This window comes from Numenius arquata, chromosome 11, assembly GCF_964106895.1.
Source record: "Numenius arquata chromosome 11, bNumArq3.hap1.1, whole genome shotgun sequence".
NCBI classification, from domain to species: domain Eukaryota; kingdom Metazoa; phylum Chordata; class Aves; order Charadriiformes; family Scolopacidae; genus Numenius; species Numenius arquata.
Genome location: NC_133586.1, coordinates 37,801,373 through 37,813,880, shown reverse-complemented (window position 1 = coordinate 37,813,880; position 12,508 = coordinate 37,801,373). Strand labels below are relative to the sequence as shown.

Sequence of the window (12,508 nt, the reverse complement as noted above, 5' to 3'; positions counted from 1 at the left end):
AGAGAGTTCACTTGCTACCTTTAATAGTAGCTGTCTGTGCCAGGAAGAATCTGTGGTGCTCTCACTCTTGCTGTTAACATTAGAAATGCCTGTTGGTATTTCTTAACCCACTCCTTCCAGAGTGTAGCTTGGCCACGAGTTGAAGGGTTTGTGTCTTGGACAGGGAGGCTACAGGAGGAGGGTTATGCATCCTTGTAAGTGCAGACCCTTCCTTCCCCTCATCTGCCCTGGAAATAAAAGTCAGACCCTGCAGATAACATGTGTCTGTAGAGCTTGTAACAGTTATGTGCATTTAAAAAGCAATAGTGTTTATCAGCTCCCTGAGACCAAGGCTGTTAAAACAGGTGCCCCTGCTTGCTCTGAAGGTCTCTGTGCTGCCCGCAGGGTGCTGTCAGCAGATAGACGGGCTCTGCAAGTGTCTTGAGCTGCTTTACCTCCCCCTGCTCCAGGGCTGTCTTAGGAGTATCAGCCGAGGGAAGTGAGGGCTGGGAATGCAACTCGGGTGCCCACACTGCCCCTCACCCCATATCGATCCTGCCTGTACCCCTGGCCTCTCCCTCTACTTTCCCAGGGCAAACGCCCGAGCTCATGGAGCCTGCCTGGGACACCCAGGTGGGAGTGTTCTCCTGCTCTCTGCGGAGCTGTCAGATGCCCTTTTTGAAGTTATTTTTAGCGAGTGATCTTTGCAGCAGTTGCAGAGCTTACATTGCAGAGAAGTGTAGGCAGCTCCCTGCTTCCTTTGCTGTTACAGTAGGGCTTGTCAGGTGGAGCTGTCTGCTGAGGAGCTGCAGAAAATTGCTTGGAAGGCTTGGAGCCATGGTGCCTGCAGCTTGTCTCTTGCTCCTGCTGAACAGGCTTCCCACGTGCTTTACAAGCCTGAATCCCGCTCAGCCATGCAGCTTAAGGTCTTCTGGTTGGTCCTGGCCTTGCCCATCCTACAGCAATTTTTCTTGGACCTGTAAGAAACTTCTGATATTGCAGAGGTGTTGCAAATATTCCTCTTCCCTTCGTAGACAAGGCCGGGTGCTGTGCTGCCAGTTGGGAGCCACAAGACTCTGTGCTGCAAGTGGTGGGGGCTGACTGTTGTTCTCCACAGTCCCCAGGAGCGGGTGGCAGCCCCTGTTGTGGAGACACAGGCTCCTTTATGCTGAAAGATGTCCTTGTGATAGTGTCTTATTTAAAGCTGTTAGAGAATTCCATCCCAGTGCTCCCTTGACTTTCTCCTCTGTGCATGTACCTCTGGCTACAACCCTGATTTGGTGGGAGGTAGAGCTGTGGAACGTTGCATACCTGGAGGAGGTGCAGTCTACACGCCCAGTTTGCCCTGACCCTTGCTGGTTTTCTGTACCTTATGATGTCTTCAGCAAAACATGAACATGTCATGCAGTCAGTGCTATAAATCCCGGACTTTTCTGCTTGTGCACAGAGCTGCGGGGGCAAGTGTTACCCATCTCAGTCAGGCATTAGCTCTGACATGGCTGAGGCCAGTGCTGGGAGCAGCTCCCACGGCAGGCAGAGGTGGAAGGTGCTGCTGGGTCTCTGGGGGTATCTGCACCTCTCTGCACAGAGAGGTGCTACCAAATCGCTCCCTGGGGAGGCCAAGGTCCCCTCTGCTGAGCATTCCTGTCTGCCCGTACTTCCCAGCTCCATTACAGTAAGGATGTGTTGTCCACCACTGCTGTCTTGCTGGTGGAGAAATGGGTGCAGCAACCCTGGGTGATGGGCAGAAAGCGTTTGCCTGTGCCTCGGCTTTCTCTGCCTGTAACTTCAGGGGGACTGTCCGTGGGACAGGCTCTCAACAAGAAAAACCTTCAACACCGTCCACAGCTGGCAGGCTGCTGGTGGGAGGGGGAAGGCTGTTGTTGGCTTGGGTCACAATCTGGCCTGCAGGACTGATCCTGCAAACATCTCTGGAGAAGGCATGGTGTTGGTGGGCGCACAGCTTACCAGCTGTGTCCTCTGATGGCTCAGTCAGACTCAAACTCCGAAGTTGTGGAGTTTGAATGCATAGGCAGTGATGGGTGCCACAGGAGAGCCTCTAAATCAATGTCCTGCCCCTGCTGCTGTGTGGATCAGGACACCCTGGGAGAGAGCTTGCTTGAGATGTAGAAGAAGGAAAAAGGCAGAGTTGGTGCCCCGAGTTTCCCACATTGGCACACCTTCTGTTTAATCCCTAAGTCTCCTTTGGGACCAGCAAGGGGATTCTTGCAGCCATGGTGGGGTCCTGGCAGGCTTGGCTTCGGCTGGCTGCCTGCATGCTCCTTCTTATGGGAATTGCCTTGCAGGTTTGTGCTGTCCCACCACATCTATCTTGTGCTTCAGACCCCGGGAGGGACTCTCTTGCCCTCCTGTAAAGACTCTGAAGGAACTAGCTACCTCTAGGGGAAACCACTATTCTCTGGGCTGATTTTTTGGTGCCTGGATGATGAGTGTGTATGTACAAATAGTGCGAGCAACTACTAGTCCTCTTAGGTGTAAGCTGTCTAATGGTTTCTATCTTTACTCTTCTTAGAATTTGTTGTACCTGGGTGTCCTTTGGTTTCTCAGGAGGTTAATGCCATACCTTTTCCTTGCCTTGTTGTTTTGGCTGGGGCACTATTCCCCCTCTCGCTTGCAACCTGCCCAGACCCCCAGCCTGCTCGGGGCTCAGCTCACTCTTGTCCAACTGCACTTGCTCTTCCTCACCTGGAGACCTCGAAGAAGTATTGCTGGCATGGCTGTCCTCTAGCACTGGGTGTGGGATGTGGTCCTCACGTGCACTAGTGCCATCCCATGGAGTCTGGGGAGGAGGGAGGATCGTTTGGAGACTGTTGAGTGGTGAAGTGGATCCCATTGGACCACTGGGTGCATGGCCAGCTGTCCTCCATGGTGCCCTCAGGCTCCTACCAGGGCTCCGGGGAAACTGGGGATACCAGTTCAGCTCTTCCAGACCCAGCAGGACCTGCGACATGGAGCATGAGACCCTGCCTCAGCCCCTCCAGCACAAAGTCCAGGCTCTTGGCTTCAAAACCGCCTTCATCAGCAGTTTCTCCAGGGTGCCAGGTTGTGGGCTGAAGCAGCTAGGGGGCCGGCCAGCTCCTTTCTGTTGACTCGGCTGCCAGGGAAGGAGGGCTGTGCTGTGTCAGGGACGGAGTGTGTGCCGGAGCCGAAGACTGTACATTCTGCTGGGAGTCTGGGCTGCCCTCCAAGGCTGTCCCCGCTGCTGCTGGGGTGCTCTGAGCCCTAGTCCGCACTCCACATGAGTGGTGCACCAGGAGCAGGTACTACAGCTTTCTTGCTGGAGGTGCAGGTATTTTTGTGCTCAGCCCTGCAAATTTATTCCACACCTTCTGCCTTCTCTAAAAATCCATTAAAAGCTGCATTGGATGTAAGAAAAAGCAGGGAACCAGGCCATCGGGCATTGGGTTTGATTTGCCTAGGTACAGTAGTAAGTATGTCTCCTAGGCTGAGCACAGTGGTCCTACAGCATACGTAGCTGTGGAGCTACTGTTGCCCTGGCTGTCAAGTCCCTGTGCGATGGCTCTTCTCCTTCCAAGTGTGAGGTGTTTGCTCACCTGGACACTCCTGTGAGCTTCCCACCTCGAGGTCTGCTGTGCCACTGCCAGCCGTGGGCTGGAAGGAAAGCACAAGGTCTCTGCACAGCCTTTGCCCTTCTTGGTGCTCGGGTGCGTTGAGGAGTGAGCATCAAAAATCAATGAATGCTGTGGTTGTGCCTTGGCCATGGGAAGGGTTTGCAATACCAGCATCAGGGCTCCCACCTGTGCCTTGTCCCCTCGTTTGTTAAGAAATAACCTACTCTTGGTGGAGTAACCCCAAGGGCAAATGATCTGGTTCTGGCTGCAGGCAGCAGATCAAAACTCAAGACCTGCTTTTCTGTCCCTGGCTGTGCCAGCATCTTCTCTGTGGCTGCAGGCAAAGCCTCTCCTGCCTTCCCTGCCCACTGTCCCCTTGCCAGTCTCGCACCACTAAACCCCTGGTTTAGCTGTTTTGTCCCCTCGCATGGAGGGTCCCTGTTTTTGTGGGGGAAGGTTCAGGTGGTGCTAGTGCAACTGAAGATTGTTTACTGCCACCAGATAAATGCAGAAAGGATCTTTGTGAGATGCTGGGAGGTCTGAGACATCCGTCAGCAGCTTTTAAGGGCTCAGCTATCAACCGGGGCAGTATTTAGTGTCGCTCACTAGCACTGCTTGTCCAGAGCTCCTGTGTGAGTTTAAGCAACACCCACTTGCTCATTCTTTCCCAGGTTGATGCAGTAACAAAGGGCAAGGGGATCTTTTCAGCTGTCCACCAGAAGATGTGTTGCTGTCCTCGTAGGAAGGTTTTCCTCTTTTTCTACCCCTCAGCATCTGGGATAGCTTAAATGTGTTTTGGCTGGGTTAGGTTTGCTTTTCTTTAAAACTAGAGTTTGCTAGAGTGCCTGCAAGGGAACATGAGCAGTTTTGGGTTTGATGTCCAGGAACTTGACTGCAGGATCACTGATGGGCTGGAGCTGGGGCCCTTGGTTAGGGTTGGTGTGCCCTGGAGCTTCTGATTGCCTGGCATGCACAGCTTCTGATGCCATGGCTCTTGGCTTGGCGGATGCTGTGTCTGTCTGTCCTCTGGCACAGTCACACCCCCTCAGTCTCCTGCCTTGGTCTGAGCAGTCTCCACCGTGACTTGCAGATCCGTCCACGCCTGCAGCCTCCGCCTGCTGGCCTGGCTGCACTCCCTGGAGCAGCCTCCCTGCCAGGCTGCAGCTTTGCTTTGTGTTTTGTCTTCCGCAGGGCTCTGCAAATGCTAATTAGTCTTCTCAGCACCTTAGCTAGATAAGGGATCCCTGTTTCTATCTTGCAGATAAAGAAACCAGCAGAACTTGTTTCAAACAATCTCCTCCCTCCCCTGCGAAGGTGATGGAGCCTGTGGCACCCACCCCTGCAGCCTGTGCCTCTGCATCCTCTTTCACTAGAGGTTGTGAGGGGGTCTCTCTTTGACTGGACCCCCAAAAAGCACAAGAACCTCTATGGCCACGAGGCTCCTGAGCTGAAGCAGCTGGAGAAAAGGGCTGGATGCCTGGGGCTGCGTGCGGTGTGAGCAGGCGCCTGGGTGAGATGCTAGCAGTGAGAGAGGGAGCCCTGTTCTCCCCCAGCCAGAAATTGGTGCCTAATCAGGCTGCAGAGCAAGTTCAGTTATTTTTTTCCATGATGCCAGGCATGTCAGCGCTGTTGGAGCAGGCAGGGGTGCTCTGTACCTGTGGAAAACCAGGCTGGCTGCAGGTTTGTGCAGTAGCACTTGGTGCCTTTTGAAGCTATATTTAGTTGGTGACATACGTGGGCGTTGAGTGGAGGATTTTAGGGGCTGTTTTGAAAGCGCTTGCTCTTCCTGTACTAGCAGGAAAGTTTAAAAGCCTTGTGGCAAGCTTTGTGCCACGGAACTGGGATTCTCAATGGAGGTGCACGTGGAATAAATGAGGGACATGTGGGACTGCTGCTGCTCATGGCATGAGGCAGATGCAGGTGGGCTAGGGAGGTCCTGGGGGGAAAGGAGAGGATTTGGGGACCTAACTGAGAGGTTGGACTCTCCTGGGGATGAAATCCCCACGCAGGAGCCTTGGGGAAGGGAACCAGGGAAGGAGAGAGCACGTGGCTCTGTCCTGCCATGCCTGACTCTGCCTTATTGACACTTCAAAGCCTCCAGCTCTGAGCAAGGCTGGGCTGGCAGGATGAATCACAGGTTTCGAGGCTCTGAAGGGGACTGGTTTTGATCTTCTAGGCAAAGTTGTCCTACCTTACGCAGGAGATCAAAGCCAGCTTTGAGTGGAGCTGGGTAGGCTTTTCAGGGTGTTTCCTGGGGCGTCCCCGGATAGCCTCTGCCATTCCTTGGGGCTCTTCTCTTCACCTCCCTCCCACCCTTGCCCCCTGCCCCAGTCTGGGGTGCTTTTCTTTTAAACAAAGTCAGTAGAGTCAGTAGAAATGCTCGCTCCTGGGTGCATGGCATTTGGCACAGGCTGCCTCTTGAGGCAGGGGCTGGTGGGCTCTCCTCTCCCTGCAGAGGTGACCCTCGTATGTGGCCCTCACAGTGCTGGTTTGTGTTAGGCGGCAGTGTGCTGCTCTGTTGGACTCTGTGCATGCCCTACGTTATCCCACTCCTGATCCAGAGACCTTGCCGCCAAAGCCGGGAGGGAGAAAACAAGTCAAATTTCTTTTTCTGCTTGTAAGGAGGTGGCATGTGAGCAGGAGCCATGGTGGGGCTGAGGTCTTGACTTGCTGCAGGTCTTGTGGTTAGTGAGGTCCATGGTGGCGTGAACCCAAACAGTTGCACTCTGACATGTTAAAACACCCCAGAGGCACCCAAGTACCTAAATACCTTTGGCTGTAGCAGGATTTATATGCTTCCCCGATTTGGCTCCTTCTTTCTGTGTGTTCCCTCTCGTGAACTTGCTGCCCTGTGCTGGGATACACTGGAGATCAAAGCACGAGGTGAGCAGCACCGGTGTGCCGCAGACTTGTGCATCCCTCCTTTGCTCCCTGGGGAGGGCTGGCTGCACTGGCGCGGTGATGGGCCTTGCCTGTTCAAGGGCATGTTTGTTTTGCTGTGCATAACGGCAGATCAAGTTCTGCATGGCGTTTTACAGAGCGAGCTGAACTCCTTGCCACCCCTCCTCCCTGGCTGGCAAGGCCAACTGGGGAGGGCTGAGCTAAGTCAGGGAGTGCCTTCCTGTGGCTGGATGGGGTTAAAGGTCCATTTCTTGGCTGCCTGGATTGATCGGGATTTTTCTGATCTTGATGGGGCCCCTCTGAGACCCAGGGCAGAAGTTGGTTCTGTTTTCTGTTCCTCTTTTCCTCTTAGCCCTCCTTTGCCGAAGCAGGGGGCTGGCTTGCTTCCCTCCAGAGCTAACACTTCTACAGCCCTCAGCTGTGTTTTAACAGTTTTGTTCTCCTCTTCTTGCAGAACATACAACTCCTGCGAAGGTGGTGAGGGCTGCCAACCCAAGACAGCGGAAAGGAAGCAAGGTAAGGCAGTGCCAGCCACCCCCCTCGCTGGCCTTCAGCTTCTGGTGCAGTTTTCAGCTCTACATGAGCGTCTTGGGGGTCTGGTGAGCAGACTGCTTGTGGAGGGGTTGGTGTTCTGGCCTGGCCACTTACAAGAGTGTTGAGAAGAACATCCTGATTCTCCATCTCCTCTTCGGCATTTTAGTGGTCTTGCATGCTGCCTGGACTGGTTTTCTGGCCAGCTAGGCTAGGGGAGACCTTCTCACTTCCCCTCTTGCAGGGAAGCACTTGAAGCGCAGTCCTGGATGTGGAAAGCCTCTACCCCCCCATCCCAAGGACACCCCAAGTCCCTTGTGGGCTTAGCCAGCACCCTGCTTTGCAGTGCAGACAGCCGATGATGTGAGAGCGGTGTGTCCACAGGTCTTTCTTCCCTGTGCAGTCTGTTCTTTACTGGCACACAGAGAGTCAGGGTAATTGATTTCAAACAAAGCAACTTCTTTGGAGGAACCAGGGCAATCTGTTCCAAGGGATCAACATGAGATGGAGGGGCAGTTGCTTCTGAGGATGTTGCATGCAGCTGGGGCACAGCTAGGGACATGGGCTGTTGGTGTTGGCTCCCAGCAGCCAGTGAAAGTGCATCTGAAACTTGATATGACTTCCTTATCTGCTCCATCTCAGGGAGAGGAGGGCCCTGGGGATGGAAGGTGCTCCTGTCTGAAACAGGCATGGTCCTGCACTGGAAGTGGTTTTCTCAGGAGACCTGCCTCCTTGGGAGAGGAGCATAGCACCTGGATGTAGAGATGTGATCTCCTGAGGGACTCAGTGACTCCAAATTAATTTAGAAATAATAACCCTACAAGGGCAAGGAGTTTCTATGCCCAGATAAACTCAGAGCTCAGCTATGATTCATCGTGCACTTGGGCAGCTGTTTGGGTCCTTCCCGCTCTGTCCTGCAGGTCTTCCCTGAAACCTGGAAGAGGTAGTGAAGAGGTAGTGGAAGATGGTAGTGGCCACTTATTCACCAGTTAGTTACTCAGCAGAGAAGTGACTGGTGGTCCCCCATGTGGCCAGGGGGTGTTGGGAACGAGGGGGCTCCCATCGCCATCAGATACGTGCCTGAATTCTCCCACCCGTTCTGCTACGTGATCCCTTTGCTTTGTTGTTGCCAGCAGTTGGTTGCAGTTGTGCACTGAAGTGAAGCTGTACTGGGCTGTAACCTGCCACTAGGTGGAGGCAGCTTCTTTAACGGGATGTGGTTGCTTCAGATGCATTTAGGATGCTGAAAGCTGTGTGCTTTCCCTGTCCAAGGGATGGTGCCTGTGAGGAATGAGTTGCCCTGGGCAACTTGGTGCCAAATGCTACTGCTGGGGCAAAATGTTTGGTGGGAGCTGGGAGGCTGAGAGCTCACAGGGCTGGTGGCAGCCTCGTTACAATCCCTGGGAGTCATAAACTTGTCTGCGGTTATTTGGGATTAATTTGGGGACCCTGCTTGAGTGGGGAGAGGGGCTGTATGTATGCAGTTTGGGTGTCACCCCCAAAACTCCTGGGAACAGCCATCTGCAGGACAGCGGTGGGTGGTGGCTGTGACAGTGCGGCTTCTGGCTGCTGATGCAGGGAACAACATCTGCTGCTTGTGCACTAATGAGACCTTTCTCTTTGGATACAAGGTTGGTGACTTCGGTGATGCCACAAATTGGCCAACACCTGGAGAAATAGCCCACAAGAGCGTGCAGGTGAGAATACAGAATCGCTCTGGTGAGCAGGATAAGGCTCTTGCAAACCTCCCTGTCCCTTTGGCAGCACTGGCTGAGCCAGGCCATTTGGGGTGCTGAGTGTCAGCGCGGAGGCAGCCAGGAATAGTGTACGGGGGATTTCCTTTTAGGGCTGCCCTGTGCGTTGGGCTCCCTCCCTCAGTGCTATTCTGGGAACCTGGAGCCCAGTATAAACCCCCGGGCTGGGTGAAGCAGGTAGGGCAGCTCCCAGACCTGCCTCACCTCTGGGCTGCTCAGTGCAAGAAGGGGCCTGGGCAAAAGCCAGGACTTCCACGGGAGAAACTGAAAACACGTATAAGAAAGGGCTGATGTACCGGGGGGGCATGGCTTTCCTTTCCCGCTAATGGATGTGGGTGTCGTTAAAACCTTTCTATTTCTGGATGCTGCTTTGCCAGCTCCTGGCTGTCTGTCAGGGCACGAGGGTCACTCACCCTTTTGCCATTGGGGCGGTCTGGTCCCTTGTAGGACACCCCCATCCAGGAGCACCAGGGCTCCTTGGCAGTCCCTCTCAGTAACTTTTGTGCCTGGGGCTTGTGTCTGAGCTTGAGTACTTCCCAGCATCTGTAGAGCCACTTGCCCTGCTCAGACATAAGCCCTTCCCCAGGAATAGGACAGCTGTGGGAGGCACAGAGGGGGGATGCTCCCAGCTTAATGCAAGGTCCTGCTCCTGCTGGGACAGCTGGGGTCTGCCTCCAGCTCTTTTTTTCTCCCACCTCTCACATCTTTCTGCACTGGTCTGTCTCCAGCAGCCGCACAAACCACCGTCCCTTCGGAAACTGCCTGTCAAGAAAGACATGAAAGAGCAGGAGAAAGGGGATGGGAGCGATGGCAAAGAGAGCCTGAAAACTAAATCGGATGAGTCCGGGGAAGAGAAGAATGGTGACGATGACAACCAGAAGTCAGCACAGAAGAAGAAAGGTAAGGCAGGACCAGGCAGGGACAGTACCCCAAGCTCAACCTGTCTCCCCTTTTGTGACCCACCTTGGAAGTGTCCACTGCTTTCCTGGCGGTCTTGTGGGATGTGGTCCCAGTGCAGGGACAGCCGCGGTGAAAAGGTGTTTACAGGCTTCAAAGTGTCATTTTGGTGGGAGCATGTGGAACAGGGCCCGAGTAGGGGCGTTTGTGTGTCTGTCTGGGGAGCGTGGTAGTAGTCTGCGCTCTGTGGTGGCACAGAAAAGCCCCTGCCTGGGTTACATCAGCTGTGGTTGACACTTGGGCTCAGTCTGGCCTGAGCCTCGGCAGGCAGAAAGGGGCAGAGGAAGGACAAGTCCTGTGAAACAACAGAGGCGTTCTGTGTCATGTTCCTTCATACCCGAGAGCCCCAGTCGGAGCCTTTCTGCATCCATTGTGGCCCAGAGGGATGTTTGAGGCCTGGGTCGGTCTGGAAGGCCCCCCTGCTTTCTCTCCTCCATGTGTGGGGGCTGTGTTGCAAGAAGGGGCTGCGGGGGAGGAAGCAGATGCTCTCTGAACCTGTGTCACACCCAAACCCTGTCCTTTTGCAGGCAACAAACACAAGTGGGTCCCTTTGCAGATAGACATGAAGTCAGAGGTGCCTAGGGACAAAACGGCCTCTCGGAACAACCGGCAAAATGAACAGCACAGGCACCCCTCCAACAACCGCAACGAGCTGAAAGGTGGGGGCTCGGACTGGGGACACGCTCTCCACACCCTGGCTGTGGAGCAGAGCAATTCTTGATGCCCAGGCACGGCACGGGGCGGTGGGCTTGCTTTCTGCCTTCAAACAGCTCTGGGTGCAGCGGGCTTGCTCCAGGGAGGCGCTTTCATCCTATAACATTCCTCCTGCTGCTCTTTCCTCATCTCCTGCAGGCTGGCACCCGGACAACAAGCATGAACGCAGCTGGCAGGACCATGATGAAACCTCCAGTGTGAAGAGCGAGGGAGGAGCTGTGCGTGGGGCCTTCCGGGGCCGAGGTCGGGGCCGTGGCAGGGGCCGGGGCCGTGGCAGAGGAGGTAGTCACTGTATATGTGGCTTTGTGACAGCAGGGAGAGACCAGGGCATGTGCTGAAGTGTGCAGGGCTTGGGGGGGTGTGTGAGACCTGGGGCTCCAAAGCAGGTTGGGGAGGGCAGAGTGCTGTAGGGACACAGGGAAATATTGTGGCAGGTCATCCCAGCTGATAAGTTGAGCTGTTTTTAATAAAAGCAAATTATTCTTACTAATATTTTAATGAAGGCAAATGTCTTTCAGCTACTCGGGCCAAGCTCTTCCACCTGTTTTCTGTCCCTTGCAGTACCCCTGTGTGCAGGAGTTAGTAACTCTGTGTAGGCTTCATGTCATGCTGAGAGCCAAGCAGGAGTCTTGGCTTGGATGGGGCAGAGCAATGCACTGGCATTTGGCAGGGCAGTGTCTGTGCACAGCTTCATCTGTCACCTGGGCTGCCTAGTTGCTCCTGGCCTCTTTGACTTGGAGTGTTGCGGCTTCACTGGAATCCCTTCTGCAGCAAAGGCTGAGAGCAAGAGGATGAGGGATGTGGGTCAGCGATGCCCCATTGTGGGCTGCCATGGTGGCCCCAGGAACAGTGCAGAGGGAGCTATTGGTGCAGGAGTCCAGCCCCGTCAGGCAGTGCAGCCTGTCTAGCAGATCCGAGGGGCTCTGTTGACCCTTACTGTTTGTCCCACAGGGCACTTTGACTACCAGTATGGGTACCGGAAATTCGAGGGCTCGGATGGCTCCCGCACCCAGAAGTACGCTAGCAACATCACTTACTACTTTGACAACATCAGCAGCGCCGAGCTCTACAGTGTGGACCAGGAACTGCTCAAGGACTACATCAAGCGGCAGATGTAAGCACCAACTCTTCTCTGAGCGTTGGTTTGTTGGTGGGATGTTCACAAATGCCCTCCCTGGAGACAGCATAGCTAATCCCATGGGTAGGGTTAGAGCAGAGGTGTGTTGACTCTGTGCCACAGTTTAACAGCACCAGTTTGCCCCATGTCTGGGCTCCCCTGACTGTCTGTTTTCAGTCTTGCAGTAGTAGAAGGGTGGGGGGGAATTACTTTCTTTGAGGTACGCAGAGGACATTGGCTTGGAGCTGCCTCTCAGTGATGTGTTGTCCATACAGAGAATATTACTTCAGCGTGGACAACCTGGAGCGAGACTTCTTCCTGCGTCGCAAGATGGACTCAGATGGCTTCCTTCCCATCACCCTGATCGCCAGCTTCCACCGCGTGCAGGCGCTGACCACTGACATCAACCTCATCATCAAGGTGAGGGCAATAAAAAATGTACTTTCCTTCTTGTTCTGCTTCTTGCCACCCCTGTTCTCTAGATAGGCTATGGATGAGATGCAGGTGGAGATTTCCCTTGTCTTTGACTTGCACCCTCTTCCTCTTGGTCCTCCTAGAGAGGAAGGGTTGAAGCTGAGCTGCTCAACGTGTAGGGCCCTAGGTTAACCGGGTATCATTTGGTTCCAGGCTCTGAAGGACAGCAAGGTGGTGGAAATCGTGGATGAGAAGATCAGGAGAAAAGAGCAGCCAGAAAAATGGGCTCTGCCTGGCCCTCCTATGGCAGACTACACACAAACAGACTTCTCACAGTTCATCAACTGCCCTGAGTTTGTGCCCCGGCAAAGCTTCCAGAAGGAGACAGGTGAGCACTGGGGGAATGTGGAGGAAGGCGTGGGATGTGGTGTTGGTACTGCAGCAGGACTGAGACCCAGAGAGTCAGGAGTGTTCTCCAGGGCAGGGCTCTGCTGTTTCTGCTTGGTATTGGGAGCTGGTAAGGGCTCTGTGCTCAGACCCTCAAGCGC

The 12,508-nt window shown here is 54.4% G+C and overlaps 1 protein-coding gene across 1 annotated transcript in view; it reads left to right on the top strand.

Annotated features, from left to right (window-relative positions):
* Positions 1-12,508, top strand: part of LARP1 (La ribonucleoprotein 1, translational regulator) — a 42,563-nt gene that overhangs the window by 23,415 nt on the left and 6,640 nt on the right. Inside the window, exons 3-10 of the mRNA XM_074155404.1 lie at positions 6,928-6,989; positions 8,636-8,701; positions 9,487-9,658; positions 10,243-10,374; positions 10,568-10,711; positions 11,381-11,543; positions 11,822-11,966; positions 12,174-12,348. Coding sequence (XP_074011505.1) covers positions 6,928-6,989; positions 8,636-8,701; positions 9,487-9,658; positions 10,243-10,374; positions 10,568-10,711; positions 11,381-11,543; positions 11,822-11,966; positions 12,174-12,348 — 1,059 coding nt within the window. The remainder of the gene's footprint in view (positions 1-6,927; positions 6,990-8,635; positions 8,702-9,486; positions 9,659-10,242; positions 10,375-10,567; positions 10,712-11,380; positions 11,544-11,821; positions 11,967-12,173; positions 12,349-12,508) is intronic.